This window comes from Budorcas taxicolor, chromosome 12 (assembly GCF_023091745.1).
Source record: "Budorcas taxicolor isolate Tak-1 chromosome 12, Takin1.1, whole genome shotgun sequence".
NCBI lineage: Eukaryota > Metazoa > Chordata > Mammalia > Artiodactyla > Bovidae > Budorcas > Budorcas taxicolor.
The window spans coordinates 35742096-35760779 of NC_068921.1; the positions used below are offsets into that span (position 1 = coordinate 35742096).

Sequence of the window (18684 nt, forward strand, 5' to 3'; positions counted from 1 at the left end):
TTTTTTTCCCTAGTAATAGATTTATTAGAATGAAACCTGCCTATTTCTTATAATTTTGTTCTTACTGTTATTTCAGAATCCAGTTTTAATGTGAAAATGGTATATGGTCATTGGTAAAAGTAATTCAGATAGTACATAAAATTAAAATTCTCCAACATTCCAACATTTATCACTTTATTGGCATCTGTTGATTCACATCCAGACCTATATAATACCTTTATATAATCAGCATCTCATGTCATTAATTGGAGTTAGAAATCGTTTTTAATGCAAAACCTTAGAGGAATGATTCAGTGAATTAGTTTGTACTGTTTTCAGTAATGCTGCAGCAAACACTCTCATGCACAAATCACAAGTGACTCCCCTGTTGGACAGACATTGTTTAATCAGCTTCATTTTCAGGTAACCCCTCAAATGGTGTCTTGTTCTCTGTAAGGTTTTCCTTCACAGCTGCCCTTTCATGAATTAGGCAGCCTGTAACAGTGGATGTGTCCTAGAGAGAAAGAACTTAGTCATTAAAACTATAACAGAGGTTCTTGTATTTTTTCATAATGCTCTTTGTTTCATACAAAATTTCTGATGGCTTATAAAAAGAACGTTTAGAGTGAGATAATCTTTTAGAACTTGCAGAAGGCAATTAGATGAAAGAGGAAAGCAGAAAGTCAAGCCTAGAGAAAAGGAGCAGTCTGAACAATCAGGCTGTAGTATCTGTACCCGCAAGCCTGACTTTAGAAGGGGCTGGAGATACCAGGTCCTTAGAAGGCTCTTGGGGGAAAAAGAGGAAGCACACCTGCTCCTCAGAGGAATGCTCCCGAATATTCGGTAAAAATAAAGATGGAAAATGATCTCCTGCAAAGCTTCATGTCGTGAATGACATGGATTCTCAATCCCATGGCAGCAGATGATGTCTGAATAGGTTTTATTTGACTCTTTAACCCTCACTGTTCCACCAGAGTCTAGCTTTTGGATTTCTTTTTAAACAGTTCTGTTTAACCATCAGTTTTTCATTATTTTTATTCTTTATTAGAGACCTTAGAACAAAAAGAACATTTGTAATTATCTTAGTATAAGCCTAAAATGCATTGTGAAATTTTAGTGATCTGATTTCTCTTATATTTTGAAGTGTTTTGCTGTTTCTTAATCTTAGGAAGTAGTTCACCATTACTCATCAATTCCCATCTATAATAAAAAAGAGACTAAAAGAATAAGAAAATGGAAGAATGATAGAATCACCTACAAGGTTGGTGGAATAGTGAAATGAATCATCACAAATAGAATAAATAATTATTCTTTATGACTTCAGTTTCCTGATTGCATTTTCTAAAATATGGTACAGTCTTTCAAGAGGTCTTGAGATGCCATCTTTTTTATGTTGTTGTTGTTAACATTTCATTGGATGCTATTTGAAATTCAGAATTTTTTGCTTTTTGCCCAGAGTATCAAAGAGAAAAATTTTCAGAATAAGATATTTCACAGTGCTAAGCAGAAGATGAATGAAGAGACAGCAGCTCTCTGAGCTCTAATAATGTTGGTAAAACTGATGTGTAAGTGAAATCTGAGACAGTTTTAGGCGATCAGTTTTCCCAACCTCAACAATTTATGAGCCAACAGTCTATCTCCAAGAACAAAAAGAAAATACGACATTCCCATCCAGTCAGTTATTCCATGGAAAAGCTTCACCCAATATTTTGTGAGTTTAAAGTTTCCTAAAGATTACTGACAGTAGTCCTTCATCTTTTTTGATGTTTGTGCAAAAGAATTTATTTAATAGGGTTTATAATTGCATTGATGGTAGAAGCAGTGTGAAAGGAAATAACTGATGTAATGGAAGATTTGGCTGAATTGATCATTTTTATTGGTATTTAGGAATTAAGCAAATGTATATTACTGCCTTTTTGGAACCAAGAACATGGCTGTCCTTCAACAAAATTACGAGCTGTCAAGGTTTGAAAAAACACCTTCTGATGGTGTGTGAGCAGGAAGAACCAGCATGAGTAGGACGCTGGGACCTCCTGGAGTTAGACTTTACAAGTGCAGTTGGTCCTCGTTGAATGTGGATTCCATATTTGCAGATTCACTTTCTTGCTGAGAACTCTTTGTGACCCCCAAAATCAGCACTAGTGTGACTTTTCTTGGTCATTCATGGACATGTGTGTGCAGGAGAGTAACAAAAACTATGATCCACCCAGCATGCTTGTTCTCACTACAAACAGATGTCCTTCTCACCATCTCCAGTGCTGCATTTTTGTGTGAAACGGGGTTCCCCAAATTTTTGTCAAAAAATACTGAAGTACTTAAAATTCGATGATCTTGCTGTTTCAGATAGCTTCCAGGTGTTGTGCCCAAGTGCATTGAGGCTGGGGCATGCTTTAGGGAGAAGATGTGTATGTTAGGTGACCTTTGTTGAACAGGCTGCTGGCCATGAATCAACACTGTATGTGAAGTAAGGTGTCTATGCACAGAAACACACGTGAAACAAGGTGATGTATCCGTTTTTCCACCTTTGCACAGTGTAAATGCAGTGACCAGAGTGTTTGCTGATTCAGTGTTGGGTCAACTTTACAGGATGTAAATACCACAGATACTAAGACGAATTGACTGTTTACAACACGAGTATGCCCTAGTTAGTTGCACTCAAATAATGTTGCTTGTTTTCAGTAAAAACACCTTCACGACCAGACAAATAGGAATAAAATTTGGGTTTGCTGTTTTTAAAAATTACTTAATTTGCTTTATTGATTTATTTTTGGTTGCCCTGGGTCTTCATTGCTGCTCGTGAGCTTTCTCTCGTTGAGATGCTTGGGCCTCTCGTTGCAGAGCAGGGGCTCCAGTTGCGCGGGCTTCCGGGCTTAGTTGCCCTGAGGCACGTGGGATCTTACCAGACCAGGAAATGAACTCTGTCCCCTGCATTGGCAGGCGGATTCTTAACAACTAGACCACCAGGGAAGTTCTGGGTTTGCTATCTTTAAATTCTTTATTAAGTATCTAATGAAGATTTTTTTTTAATTTTCACTTTATTCTTTTGTGAAGTTTTCAGATTACTTTTAAATATTTTTTCAAAAAATTAAAGCTTCATTTGATCCAGAAAATGACCATTTTTCTCTGTATTCCCTAGGTTAATAAAAGACATAAAACACTATCGCTGGGCGCAGCTCCTCAGGTGCTTAGCTACTCCCGTCTGGAGGTGTATTTGACTTCTGGCTTAATTTGGAATTCTTGAAAGAGGTCTTCCATTACTTCCTTCTTGGAGTCATTGGCAGATTGCCGGGATAACAGCCTGAGGTTGTCGTCCTCTGATAGAGGTTCCAGAGCTCTTGTAGCTTGAGGCTAGAAGACAAGCTGTAGACCAAACCTGAGAGACACCATTATCACAGCAAATACCAACCCCGGGATGTGCATTTATCTCTTATGACCTTTAGTGTGTCTTTAGAGTATTTGTTCTGTCCTCCCTTTTTTTCACTGGACTCAATGTGAAAGTCTCTGAATGCTCTATTCTTTATGTTTTTGAACATAGTGCTTGACACATAAGTATTCTGGATTTCACTGATTGGTGATCTGGTGAATTTGTGGATGAACAAATCAATGCAAAGACTGAATTGTATACAGTCCTACTAATTAACGGCAAAATTCGGGGTGGTTTCTCACTGGCACCTGAGAAGAGTGAAGTGTCAGACGTTGTGCTCGCAGAGCTGCCCAGAGTCGCTCAGTGTGGACTCTTCCTCACCGAGAAACCCTCTGCTCTGAAGTGATCTTAGGATGCAGCCTGTCCACGCTGGGGACATGCTATCCAAGTCTGACACCCACCCCCCACCCCCAGGTCTGTCTGCTTGCTGTCTGCTGGCCTCCCCACGTGTTCTCACTCGTGCTTCAGTCTCCTCAGGGCCCTCCTCTGGCTACTCTGAGGCCCATCCTTGCCTTTCCAGTACCTAATACAATATCATGGAGTATGTACAAGCCTGAACAGTTCTCTTCTTGACACAGAAAAATGTCAGTTATCTTTGCTTGAAAAATACGTGATCTACAAAGTGCTGAACTTAGTCTTTTACAGAAATGAACATTAATTCCTGTTTGCCTAAGAATTTAGATTAAGGTAGAAAGCTTTTAGAAAATCTAATAAAAAGCCTATACATATTTACTGCAGTGTTTGAATTGAACAATTAATTTGAAGATGAGATCAGTTAGCTCGATCATTGATTGCTGATTGGGAACTTTGTTGAAGGCCAACCCATGGACCTGTCTGTGGTGACTCTATCTCACTGGTGTCTGTCTTATGAATGCCTCTTCCTCCTAGCTGGACAAAGACGACATGGTATACATGGAGGCGTACGACAGGCTGCTGGAATCCTGGCTGACGCTGGTACAAGATGACAAGCACTTCCATAAAGGCTTTTTCACCCAGCACGCAGTCCAAGTGTTCAATTCCTACATTCAGTGCCACCTCGCTGCGCCCGATGGCACAAGGAATCTGGTTAGTTTTAAGCCAGGTTGTAGTTAAAAATCTTTCCTCGTGGGCTCTCGTTGGTCTGTTTGTCCCATCACACGTAATACTAGAAACTTAGGGTGAGCTCTTTCCAGGGACTTGCTGAGAGTGCCAGGTGGAGAGCAGGTTCGTGTTTCATGGGCTGTGGCTTCTGGTTCTCCATTTCTCTTTAGTTCTCAGTCACCTGCTGTGTCTTGCTGGTTGTCCAGTGACACCCAAGGGATGGTGGCTCTCAATGATGTCAGAGCTCCTCAGAGACGACAGGAACTCCGCTCCGTGTGTGGGGTGGGGTGTAGGTAGGCACTGGCCATGTTTACCTGTGATTGGCGGGAGTGGTCAGGCCCCCCACTTCTTTCTCTTTGAATTTTCCCCCTTTAGTAACTGGGCGGGCAGGCAGGTGTCCCCAGCAGCTGCACTTGAAGGTGCTCCTTGAAGGTCCTGAGGTTCTGTTCCTCAGCACAGGAACAGGCTGGGTCCTAAGATCAGCTCAGTCTTTATTTCTTTCGTCAATAACAGACTGCCAACGGAGTGGCCTCTCGCGAGGAAGAAGAGATCAGCGAACTCCAGGAGGACGACCGAGACCAGTTTTCTGATCAGCTAGCCAGTGTAGGAATGCTAGGACGCATTGCTGCAGAGCACTGTATCCCTCTCCTGACAAGGTACACACGGTCCAAAGACACCCCATGGAGCAAACACCCTGTAGTCACATGCCCCGGAGAGCTTTAAGTGTTTAAAGACTGTAAACACCCCCGCCCCGGGCACAGCACATGGAACAAGTGGACAGAAACGCACTCGTGGTGGCGTTCCTTGGCTTGTACATTTGGAGCCCAGGCACCACAGCATAGATGGCAGACAGATTATGGAAAACGTGGTATGAGAAACATTGGATCCATATCGAGAAACACTTGGAATAACTGGTTTTCAAATGCCTGTTGTAAACCTTGATTGTTTGTAAAGTGATGTTTTAATACTATGTCGTAAACAATAAATCACAATTCTTATAGCGCCATGAGAACATTGTGTATATAATAAATATTTCTGTATATGTGCTCTGTTCTAACATCTGAATCCATGCTGTCAGTAAATGGAGTGATAAGTCGCTCTGGTCTGTGCTCTCTGAGCCTCATGAAGGCGTTGGTGTCTTCCCTCTTGTAGTCTGTTAGAGGAGAGAGTCACACGGCTCCACGGGCAGCTCCAGCGGCAGCAGCAGCAGCAGCTCCTCGCCTCGCCCACCTCAGGCTCCGCCGACAGCAAGATGCTGGACGACCTGTACGAGGACATCCACTGGCTTATTCTAGTTACAGGTCGGTTGCTTGTTTCTCGGCCTGTGTTAATAGCAGCAGTTCTCATATAGGGTTGGACTTGAGCCCTGGACACAGCTGCCAAGCGTCCCAGAGCAGGGACACTTTCCTTACCTGTCCCGAACCACATGTTCTGTGTGGAGCTCAGTGCGGCCCCTCGTTAGTGCTGTCGCTAGGTCTCACTGTTTTCCTTGTTGCTGGTATTAATACTATGGCTGTTAATTATCACCCCATCTTATCTGTGAAGAACCTGAGACCTGGAGACTGGCCCTGGCCATGCTAACATTTGGGGCCAGAGTGCTGGTCCTGGCAGTCTGACTTTTCTTTAGGGTCTTCTGTAACTATGTTGTCAGTGTTTCTGTATTTTAAATAATCAAAAAGGAAAAGACCTTACTGTTTGGAAAGGCATTCCCAAATATTGACTTTTTATTGAGGTAATAGAATTCATGTTAATTTTGTAGAATATATTACCAGAAATTATTTAAAGATCATAAAGTAAAAAGCCTACATGTCAATATATGAATTATAAAATTGGTGAATAAAACATTTGTCCTTTCCTGTATTTTTGAGGATTAATTATCTTAGAAAGTTTCTTCTCATCAAGCTTAAAATTAACATATTAACGTTTATTAATTTACATCAATTTATATGATGTATATAAATCAAAAGTGAACGCATTTGTAGTGCAATTTGATAAATGTAGATTGTTAAGTGTTCATTTTTAATTTTTTTTAAACTGAAGGCTACCTCTTAGCTGATGATACTCAGGGAGAGACTCCGCTAATACCTCCAGAAATAATGGAATATTCCATTAAGCATTCATCTGAAGTTGACATTAATACAACACTTCAAATTTTGGGATCTCCAGGAGAAAAGGCTTCTTCCATCCCAGGGTACAACAGAACAGATTCTGTGATTAGGTAATATGACCTCTATAGCTGTGCTCTTGTAATTTATTCTGTTTTTCTGAGTTGATGGGTAGATGACTCGAGTGACAGACAGGTTGTTGTAAAGCTGACAGACGAAAGAAGATAAAACTTGGAGAAGCCTTGAAACAAGCAAGGATGCAGGTACTCCATGCATTTCAGCAGCGTCACTCTGCTGGGGATGGACGGCATGTCCAGGGCTGAGGAAAACAGCGTGAGGTTACTCTGGGCGCAGCAAGGCTCTGGGGGTCGTCCGGGCTGATTCTCACACACACATCCCTTGCCCACCAGAAAGCAATACTAATGCGGGCTCAGGCACCCGAGTAAAAGCACCAGGGCTGGAGAGTTCTTGGAAACCAGGTGGACGTGAGCACATCCTTGCTGTTCAGGAAGCTGGAACGTCTTTCCAGGGGCATTGCTGCCTCTTCCAAAGCAGAAGTGTTTGTCCTGAGTATCTGACCCTTGGCAGCCCTGTTACAAGATGGCAGCAGCCTCCAGAGAGAAAATTCACTGTGATCTTTCTAAGAGCAGTGGCAGATCTTTCTCTAATTCTTGATGGTGCGGTTAAGGCGGGATGAACCTCAACTAAATAATCTCCTGAAAGCAGATTTGAAAACAGCAGTTTAAGTTTCAGCATCTTTAAATTTAGGTGGCAGGAACAGAGAATAATGAAATAATACTGCTTCTGTCAGTTGCAAGATCAGTAACTCAAGATGCTGCCCCCTCATTCTTTTTGTTTTAATGCAAAATACATAGATAGCACTTAAACCTGTGCAGTGAAAAATACAATTTTTAAAACATTAAACTGTTAAGCAGACGTCAGGGAAATGTTTGGGAATTTATTTCCTTTATTGTTGCCTTCTCTCATTGGAAATAAAATACCCATGCTTTACTGGAAGAGTCTTCTTTTTCCCTTTGGAGTTGCTGTAGGCCTTAAGTGAGCAACTGGTTTGAATTGGTTTGGTTCATGGGGAGTGTTAATTCCATGGTGCCGTCCTGTTAGTTTCCGTGCCTTTGTCTCTGTCTGGGCAGCACCCTCAGGAATGCTGTCCTTGTATTTTCAGTGCTTTTTCGATTCTTACCACTCTTGGATATCAGTGTGGGAGCAAAACATTTTGGTATCTGAAAGCACAGACTATGGAGGGTTGAGGTGGGGGTGGAACAACAATGAATTACTATTGCTTTTCAGTCCAAAGAATTAATGTGAAATTGAGTGGTAGGAGAGAATCAGACCTTGTTTACTAAAAAAGTAGTTCACATTTCTTGAAGAATTGATCATTTGACAATTATTGAATCCTTACTATGCACCAGACACTGGTCTAGACCAAAGCAGACAGAGGTTCCCATCTTCCAGCTCCTCACGGGCAAGAGGGAGAAGTAGGAAGCAGGGGAATTTTTGGCCAGCGTAGAAGCTGCGGGAAGCAGACAGGGCCACGGGCAGACCTCATGGCTGCTGTCATGTCACGTGACGTTACCTGATGCCACGAATGTGGGCTTTACCTCAGAGGTACTGGGCGCCCTGCTCTTTTAAAAATACCTTCCATTTACTTACTTGAATATGTGTTCTCAGTGCTTATATCCATTGAAATGAAAAGCAGAAATCAAATTAAACATAATATGAGCTAATTTAGAAAAAGAAAACCCATATTTATCTTATTCAGATACATACATCTTTGTGTATGTTAGTTTTTTAAATTGCAGTATAATTGGCCTCCAATATTATATGAATTACAGCTGTACAATATAGTGATTCACAATTTTTAAAGTTTATGTAACATAGGAGATTTTGGCTATATTGTACAGAGTTTTTTTAATAAATGTGTTTATTTAAATTGGCATTACATTTTGCTTAGTTGTGTAGTAATAAGTATTGTAATGATAACTTAATCCAGAGGACATCTTTAGGACAGTCTTATGGGAAATTTTTAAGAATTGTATTTTAATATCTTTATATACTTGTTTCAGAGAAGTATATGGTATGATCAATAAAGTGAGTATAAACATTTATTGTGTTGGGATAATATTTTATGGAGAATGAAATAGAAATAAAAATTTAAGGAGAAAAAGAGTATAAAGTTTCCAACTGTTAAAAGAACAATTTATTTTTCAAATGAATGATGGTGGTGTCAGAATTCTATGATTATTAAATTCCAATGCATACATTCAAGTGGCCACTGTAATTACTTAGTTCAGATTCTGTGAAGCTGCAAATTATATCATTTAAATAATTGATGGAAAAAATTTGATATGCCAATTTAAAATGGGTTGTGAAATTGTTGGGTTATTTTTGTTCATATACTCTCTAACTTTTAGCACTATTGGCATAGCATTGTGTGTATATATATATATATATATATATATATATATATATATATATATGTATATAGTGAGAGGTAAGAGGTTCTGGGGGCAGGACCTTAGAACCCAAGTGGTGTGGGGGGTGGGGGTGGTGTTGTAGGCCTGGAAGGAGCCAGGCAGCAGGGAGCAGCCATGGCAGGAGGTGCTTCTCAGTAGCCGGTTGGGTCAGGAGCTGAAACTGTCCATGAGCTTCCATGTAGCGAGGGGGTTTCTGTCCCGAGAGGAGCGGTCTTGCCTCTGCACTGAAGCTGCTGAAGTGGTGTCAGAATGGGTTCCTCCCCTTAGTCCTTCGCTGCTTTGCCTTTTAGCCAAAGTCAAGTTAAATGGACATCGCTTGTGTCCCCTCCCAAACGCAGAACAAAGACTTTTTTTTTACTTACTCACATATCCTGCTATGTTAATACTACACAGGGTATGAACCCCGTAGTGTTCAGAAAGGATCATACGTGCAACATTTTTATTGAAAAATGCCATTACTAATCAAGTTTGTTAGAAAGTAAATAAGACTGTCAGATTTAGAGACAAGACTCAATATTCAGATGGGTCACTTAGCTGTGCCTGTGTACACCGTAAAATAGCCAGCATGTGAAAATAGAGCAGTGCCAGCAGCGGGAGTTTTAAGTTGCATTTACTCTGCACGGTTAACTTCATGCACTTCTCCATCTTGAATCTGTACCTGGTAGATTTATGTGTGCTCTGTCCCAGCAGAAGGTGTCTCTAGCCATGACTCTCTGTTTTCTTTCTTCCTGCTTCCTGAAAGGTCAGCAGTAAGACAGAGACACACATGTGTCTCCAACCCTCTTGAAGACAGTTTCAGAGAGTTGAGAAACAGAAAAGGACTTTTAGGGAAAAAATATGGTTAGACAGGCAGTAAAGAAAGAAAGAAGCACATGACCTCCTTTTTGTGCCCACAGGCTGTTGTCTGCCATCCTCAGAGTTTCAGAAGTTGAGTCTCGGGCAATAAGGGCTGACCTCACACACCTGCTAAGCCCTCAGATGGGCAAAGACATTGTCTGGTTTCTAAAGCGCTGGGCAAAGACTTACCTCCTGGTGGATGAGAAGCTGTACGATCAGGTCAGAATGTGGCACTGCTTGACTGGGTTTGCATTTATGAGGATAGGGTTTAGAGAAATGAAAACAATTTTCTTGGTGATTTTCTTATCAGCATGTGAGTAATAGCCAAGCATCTTCCACACTGTGTGCACAGCGTGCTGTTTAATTTTAATTAACTTTTCCTGGAGTGCATCGTGTGATTCTCCATAGTTTAAGCTCTGTGAGGTTCAGAGTATTATTTAGGAATGGATTAATTTACGTTCTCTGCATTTAATGTAAGTACGTGCCTATGTTCCTCGTACGAGAATAGCTAAAGCTAACAGAAAAGCCAGAGTGGGGAATATCTGTGGGTTAAGGGTGTCCTTTCTGGACTTCCGGAAATGAATACCTATAGAAAATTGGTGCGAGGTACTTCAGGTTTCGTGCTCATTTCAGTTTGGTTTCTCTGTAGGTTTTTCTTCCTTTCTTTTCAGCAGATCTTTCTGACCTTAAAATATTTGTTTTCTCTCTGAAGATAAGCGTGCCGTTCAGCACAGCATTTGGAGCAGACACAGAGGGCTCTCAGTGGATCGTTGGCTACCTCTTACAGAAGGTCCTGAGCAATCTCTCGGTGTGCAGCAGCGAGCAGGGCCTCGCAGACGACACGGTTCAGCTGCTTGTCACGCTGGTGGAGAGAAGGGAGAGGTGAGCAGACACTGACCTCTGGTACTGCTGCCTGAGCTCTGCCTGTCAGGTCAGGAGAGGCTTTCCCACTGACGGACAGTCGCCCGCTCCTGAGGTCCAGGGAGACCCTGCAGTTTTGGAGCAGTGTTTAAAATGGGGGTCCCAGCCCTCGGGCCATGAATGGGTACTGTCCATGTCCTGTTGGGAACCTGACTGCCCAGCAGGAGGTGAGCGGGCTTCACCTGTATTTACAGCCGCTCCCCATTGTTGGCACCGCTGCCTGAGCTCCGCCTCCTGCCAGGTGAGGGGGCAGGAGCACAAGGGAGGTGCGCTTGAATCATCCCCAAACCACCCCTACACCCTGCCTCTGTCCGTGGGAAAATGGTCTTCCACGAAACTGGTCCCTGGTGCCAAATGGTTGGGCACCGCTGCTTTAGAAAATGTATCAAACCATTGGAACAAATGCAGAAAGGTCTATCCCACATTAGGAGTAGAGTGGTCTAATTTGAATTTTCAGGTATCCCATTAGTATTACCCCATTTTAAAGATGAGAAAAACTGGTGATTTAACAATTATTTTAATTTCACAGAATAAAATTTTTAGTGTGTTCTACAACAAATTCTGCGAATGTTTTCAGTTTTCTTACTCCGTGGATCCGTGGTTGTGATTACTCCTGTCGTTGGCTGCTGTATGTTGAGTTCTCACGGTTTACCAGGTGCTGCTCCTGACATTGCATGTGCGGCATCTGCACGTCTTATTAGTCTCAGTCCTGAGGTTCAGAGCTGTTATTCCTGTTATCTTTGTTTTACAGATGAGGAAACTAGTAATTAAGAGAGATTAAATAAATTTTACCTTGACAAATGGCTAATTGGGTTTGAATACAAGACTTCCAAGTCTGTACCAAGTTTATCATGCTGGACTTTAAAGTAGTTAAATCCAGTTGTTTCCCACTTTTGTTACTGAGTGTCCATGCAGGGTAAGTAAGTAATGCATCTTATGCCTGTCGTTTCTCCCTGCAGGGCAAACTTAGTGATTCAGTGTGAAAACTGGTGGAACTTAGCCAAGCAGTTTGCAAGCCGAAGCCCACCTCTGAATTTCTTGTCCAGCCCTGTGCAGAGGACGCTGATGAAGGCCCTTGTCTTGGGAGGGTTTGCACACATGGACACAGAAACCAAGCAGCAGTACTGGACAGAGGTAACGCGCCCCGCGCCCCCCCCCCCCCCCCCATCTGCATGGCATCTCTGTGTCGCCCATAAGTGAAAGTGAAAGTCGCTCAGTTGTGTCTGAGTCTTTGCAACCCCATGGACTGTATAGTCCATGGAATTCTACAGGCCAGAATACTGGAGTGGGTAGCCATTCCCTTCTCCAGTGGATCTTCCTAACCCAGGGATCAAACCCAGGTGTCCCACATTGCAGGTGGATTCTTTACCAGCTGCGCTACCAGGGAAGCCCTGGTGTCTCAGTGTCCCCAGGGAAGCCATGTCACCTGTGGGGGTTATGAAATAGCCCTGTTTCCAAATAAGGTCGTGTTCTGAGGTGCTAGGGGTTCAGACATCCGCATTTCTGTTTGAGGGGATGTAATTCAGCCTATGGGCTTCCCAGGTGGTACAGTGGTAAAGAATCCAGCTACTGATGTAGGAGACCTATGTTTGATCCCTGGGTTGGAACAATCCCCTGGAGGAGGAAATGGCAACCCACTCCAGTATTCTTGCCTGGACATTCCATGAACAGAGGAACCTGGTGGGCTACAGTTTTTGAGGCTGCGAAGAGTTGGATATATGACTGAGCACAGCACGAATGCAATTCAACCAATAGCAGCCACCCTGGACACAGTGTCTTATATAAGAAGCTTTCAACTGGCACTGAGAAGTAGCAGTCTGTCATCTCTGTGATTGGATGCTCTCAGTGCTTGAGAAAGGGCATAAGAACAGAAATAGGCAATGGTCTGACTTTAGAACTGGATCGAAAACCAGCCCAGTCCCATTTCTATTTAAATTTATTATCGTATGTGCAGCTTTAAATAATATTAAGACATCTTCTTCATGGTTACTCATATTTACTTGTACCCATGGTGGACCTCAGTATCTGGAGTTATGGTCTGTGCCAAGAGGAGTTGGGAAGGAAAGACAGACTCAGAGCTTATTGGTCTTCACCCATAGGACAGAGTTGCTAACCCTAACCCTAATTTCTAATGGCAGCAACTGCAGCCTGCAGGCCAAATCTGGCTGCTGTCTGATTTTATAAATAAAGTTTTATTGAAATACAGTCATGCTTAATCAGTTACATCTTTTCCTTGGCTACTTCTACACTACAGTGAAATCATAATTGAGTAGTTGGGCCAGAGATAGTGTGTCCTATGAAGTCTAAAATAGCTACACTCTGGACCTTTATAAAGGATCTTTTTTTCCCCCCCCATAATGGAAAAGAGATGAGAATAGTAACAGAATTCTGTGAATGGCATTGAGGAAGTCATGTTTTTTTCTTTTTCTTCTCAAATTACTGAAGGAAGTAAGATGATCGCATGCGCTTACATGCTTTTTCATAAACAGTTAACTTCTTTATTTCAGTTTTACTGGGATGATTGACATAGATCACTGTAAAACTTTAAGGTTTGCGGCATAGTGGTTTAACTTACATATGTTGTGAAGTGCATTGCTGCAGTGAGTTTAGTTAGCATCCATCATCTCATGGGTACCGAAAAAGAAGAAGCAATTAAAGAACATTTGTTTTCTTGTGATGACAACTCCTGAGATTGCCTCTGTTAACCTTCCCACATCTCCTACAGCAGTGGTTAACTGTGGTCGCGTCATGTATGTTACACCCGCAGTGCTTCCTCATCCTGTAACGGGAAGTTTGTGCCTTTGACCGTCTTCCTCCTTCCATGAATGAATGGCATGATTTCCTTGTTCTTATGGCCAAGTAATATTCCACTGTGTGTATGTACGTCACTTTCTTTACCCATTTGTCTGTCAGTGGACAGACGGTTGCTGCCAAAGATGGTTGCTGCCTCATCTTGGCTGTTGTAAATGGTGCTGCTGTGAACATTGGGTGGATGTATCTCTTTGAATTAGTGTTTCTTTTTTCAGATAAATACCCAAGGTGGAATGACTGGATCATGTGATAATTCTGATTTTAATTTTTTGAGGAACCACCATACTGTTTCCATAGTGGCTGCACCAACTTGAGTTCCCACTGACAGTGCATGGAGGTTTCCTTTCCTCCACATCCTCACCAGCACTGTTTCTTATCTTTTTGAGGATGGCCACTCTGACAGGTGTGAGGTATTTCAGAGAGTTTTGACTTGACTTTCTTGTTGCCTTATCATGTGCACACCTTTCCATGGGCTGCTGGGGGATTTGTTTGCCAGAAGTTAGGATCACCTTTGTTTTCTGCGCTTTTTTGCCTCCAACAGTTAGAAACGTTGTGGAAAGTGAATATTTGTCCAAATTGAAAAACTTGCGAGTCATACGTTTAGAAAACCCATGCTTTATTTTCTAGGTTCTTCAGCCACTTCAGCAGCGGTTCTTGAGAGTGATAAACCAGGAGAACTTCCCACAGACATGCCAGCAGGAGGAGGTGAAGCAGGAGATCACGGCCACGCTGGAGGCCCTGTGCGGCATTGCTGAGGCCACCCAGGTGGACAACGTGGCCATCCTTTTTAACTTTCTTATGGACTTCCTTACCAATTGCATTGGGTTGATGGAAGTTTACAAAAACACGCCAGAGACAGTCAACCTCATTATAGAAGTTTTTGTTGAAGTTGCGCATAAGCAGATATGCTATCTTGGAGAGGTGAGTCTTTGGTCTCTTCTAGATCAGAGCTCCTGAGAGCTGTGTAACAAGGTAACAGATACTTGACACTGAGTGAACGTTATTTGAAATAATATTCTTGTGCCCCCTAAGCATTGTTCAAAAAAACTATTTTCAAAGAATTCAGAGTTCAGAGGATGGCTCGTTGAATGAATGTAAATTCTTGCCCTAAAAACGTTAGTGATTAGTCATTTCTTTTGACTAGTATTTTACGCCTTATTCAAATGAAGACTATTTGATAAAACAGTTGGATTATGGTTAAAAATTGTAACCAAGTTCTCTGTGGTGGAACCCTGGGACTTAGAATCTGAGGTGGTGATTTGTGTCTTTGTTTTATAATCAGATGAATGTTTAGACTAAGTTCTTTTATATTCAGTCAGCAAAGGTGTTCCCGATTTGTGTTTTGTTGTTGTTGCTGTTAGATCAAAGTGGTGGTTTAGTTGTTCAGTCGTGTCCAACTCTTTGCGACCCCACGGGCTGTAGCCTGCCAGGCTCCACTGTCCGTGGGATTCTCCAAGCAAGAATACTGGAGTGGGTTGCCATTTCCTTCTCCATTAGATCAAAGGAAACTGCTTAAAAGTGAGGTTTCATTTTGTAAATGGTGTTAAGTGTCATCACAGGTACGTTGTTCAGTGGTTAGGCCAGGGCTGTTTATTCTAATCTTTGGTACTCTGTGCTTTGTGCTTCTGCAAGTTAAACCATTTTCAATCTTAAAATAAAACTTGTCATACAAGAAGTTGAAGTAGTAAAGCAGTTCTGTTGCCAAAATCATACTTTCTCATATGTATTATCAAATGCACACACAGTGTCAAATTTTATGTTAGAATACTACTAACACTTTAAATGCAGCTGTAATCTTACGGTTTTCCATTTTTATTAATGCTTTAATATAGTTTAAAACAAGTGTTAGAGCAACTATCGGAATTTATAGAGTAAATTTATTATATCCAAGTTTAAATATTCTTTGATGTTTATGTTTGTTTCCCAGCCAGGTTCTCCCCAGTAGCATAACTTCTGCCTACTTTTTTCCAGTCCAAAGCCATGAACTTGTATGAAGCCTGCCTCACTCTGTTGCAAGTGTATTCGAAGAATAACTTGGGGCGGCAGAGAATCGATGTCACGGCCGAGGAGGAGCAGTACCAGGACCTTCTCCTCATCATGGAGCTTCTGACCAACCTTCTGTCCAAAGAGTTCATAGATTTCAGTGACACAGGTAACGTGTGCAAGGCTTTGGTGTGGCCTCCCCGGGAAGCTCCATTCACACGGTAGGCAGAGTTGGTCTCTGTGGCTGTGGGGGCGGGTGGGAGGCCCAGCGCCCTGTGTGCCAGGCTCTCCTCTTCCAGGGATGTCAGTGCTAGTGTCTGCCCTTCACAAGGTTCCGGTCAGTACCAGGCATGCTCCTATCCAGCAGCCTGAGGCTGATACCGCTGCTCACTCATGTGAGAGGGGAGGAGATGGCACAGAGAGGCTGTGCCACTTGCCCAAAGGCGCACAGCCAGCAGGTAGCAGGGCTGGTGCTCGCATCCCTGCATGGACTCCAGAGGCCGTTGTCTTCAGTTAGTTTTATTGACTTGCTCCTCTGTGTCCTCTGAGGTACACCTAGGGAAGCCGAGCCCTTGGTCAGTGCGGCTTGGGAGCCACTGAAGTTGGGCGCTGGCACACCCTTCTGTGAAGCCCTGCGCTGGGGGCCCCCCCACCAGCAGGACCTGGGGGACGTCTGTTAGCTGTGCTGGGCCTCCCTCACTGTAGAGGGGGTGTGACAGTCAGTGCCTGTCCAGTCAGGTGGGTTAATGATGAGCTGCAAGGTACTTCTGATACCTGCTCTCATCACTTACGGTCTCGTCACCTCCACTGTCACAGGCCAGTGCATCTGGGTGATTCGGCCTCATGGGTACTGCTGTCTCCTCGTCTCAGAAACCTCCCGCCCCCTGGGCTCAGCACACCCGACACTGGACGCTGTTCTTTGCACCGGTCACTTTCCTGTCCACTCGCCAGCGGTTTCTGGCAGTCTCTGCCCTGTGTCAGGGCCCTGAGATGACGGGCCTTCCCTGAACACTGCCTCCAGGCCTGGCTGCTCACGCAGGTGTTGGTCCTGGGGCTCCTAATTCCTTCAGGCTGGCACTGCGTCACCTTTCCTAGATCAGGTGACCCTGTAACGCCTCAAGCCGTCCTGACCTTCCCCTCGAAGGGTGCATGTGACACGACTTGCTGAGGTTCGAGCACTGTGCCCATTGGTGTGTGGACTTCTGAGGGGAGTGTGGACCATAGTATGTGAGCCCTGAGCCCCGACTGGAGTTGAGAACTGAGGTTGGGAGGGACAGAGAGCTTTGTGTGAAGGGCATTTGGAGGGGACAGAAGACCTCAGGCTCCCCCAGGAGTGAGCCGTGGAAAAGAGGTTATGGGTCACTGTGGACGGGCAGGTTTTCAGAATAAAAAAGCAAAAGGATTAAAATCATAATAACACGTTAGAAAAGAAATTGAGGCCAAAATGCTCGGGATTGAATGTACAAAATAAGGGTAAAAAGAATAGAGTAGAGGTGGGTAGAGTTGAAATCTAGAAGGAAAAAAAATGAAGACAGTTAAAGTACAAAATGATAAAGCAGCAGCATTAGCTGATAAAACAGATGGTAAAATTGAAAAGAATGTTTTTAAGTGATTATTATAAAAATAAAGATAATAGATGAGATAAGATAGAAAATATTTTAATATTATGAAATAAAATTAATAACACTGGGTGAGATATCAAAGCACATTAAAGTGAGCCTCTGGGTGACATTCCTGGGGGAGCCAGCGGCTGCAGAGCCAAGTGCCACAGTCCAGGCCTAGAGCCTGTCCTGTGAGCAGGTGTGGGGCACGGGGAGCCCCACGAGCAGCCCAGACTTCCTGCCAGTGGGACCGAGGTTCAGCAGTGCCTGGCTGTGGACAGTAGGGTCCTTCCAGTTAGAGCTGAGCCTGTGGAGAGGACAGAATTACACTGAAAACATGGTTTTTAAGTAGAGGTAGGTTTTTTTTAAAACCTCATTTTTTTTTCCCTCCTTGTTGTGACTGTAATATGCTCATAGTAGAAAAGATGTGAAGTATATAGACCGAAAAATCACCCATACTTTGACTTAATCCAGAGTCAGCTGTTTCAGTTGCTTTTTGTTAATTTCTCTTCGGGGTTGTACGATTTGTTTTGTAGTCATAGTCCAAATATAATTTTATATTCTGCCCTTTTCATTGTTAGCTTTTCCCTTGTCATTAACACATCTCATGACTTTCTCATGGCTGCATGTTAACCCACCTGTTTTCCTAATATTGAACATTTGAAATACTTACAGTTTCTTAGATGTTTATTATGGATTTTGGTCCTTTATCCATTTAGGTCTTTAAGAGTCTTAGTAATTTATGCCTCATTTTTGGATTAAGAATAGTAATTCTTTGTCATATTAGCAACTTAAAAAAAAAAACACCTCTATTTTATGGAATATTCCAGTATTTTTCTCCATTCTTTTTCAGCTTAGAAAAATCCCACGTACCTAGGAGAAAAATGACTACTGCTATGGAAATAATTTACTCCACAATATGACCATTGTGTCAGTGGAGTCTACTTTACTTTTCAAAAAATGTTGATGAAGCATTAGTTTTACTTTCATCACTGTAGAATGATAATGTCAACACAGAATATCTGCACCCAGTGCTCAGACCCTTAGAGCGAAGCAGGGAAGGAGGACCCGGGTGTCTGTATCATCCTCCCGTGGATTTGTTTTGTCCTGGGCCGTGACTCCACTTTCCCTGTCAGGTGGGAGAGTGTATCCGTCTGTTGATGTTGCAGCTGTAAGACCACATTGTTGTCACATTGCAGATGAAGTGTTCAGAGGCCAGGAGCCCGGGCCGGCAGCAAGCAGGTCTGTGTCGGCGGCTGACGTTGTGTTATATGGAGTGAACCTGATCCTGCCCTTGATGTCACAGGACCTCTTAAAGGTTCGTGAAGAGAGGAATGTGAACGTTGAAACCCTGTGTGCTTGAACATGAAGGTTCAGGATACTTGGGACACAAGTGCATGTCTGACTCAGTTAAGAGCTGGTACCTGTGAAGTGTGCCTGAAAACAGA

General features: G+C 42.9%; 1 protein-coding gene across 4 annotated transcripts in view; it reads left to right on the forward strand.

The window, feature by feature from the left end:
- XPO4 (exportin 4) overlaps positions 1–18684 on the forward strand; it is an 89655-nt gene that overhangs the window by 63328 nt on the left and 7643 nt on the right. For all 4 annotated transcript variants that reach the window (XM_052649915.1, XM_052649917.1, XM_052649916.1 and 1 more), the window contains 10 exons: positions 4292–4468; positions 4997–5139; positions 5636–5784; positions 6524–6701; positions 9980–10139; positions 10633–10802; positions 11801–11975; positions 14280–14573; positions 15624–15804; positions 18436–18554. In XM_052649915.1, the coding sequence (XP_052505875.1) occupies positions 4292–4468; positions 4997–5139; positions 5636–5784; positions 6524–6701; positions 9980–10139; positions 10633–10802; positions 11801–11975; positions 14280–14573; positions 15624–15804; positions 18436–18554 (1746 nt within the window). The remainder of the gene's footprint in view (positions 1–4291; positions 4469–4996; positions 5140–5635; positions 5785–6523; positions 6702–9979; positions 10140–10632; positions 10803–11800; positions 11976–14279; positions 14574–15623; positions 15805–18435; positions 18555–18684) is intronic.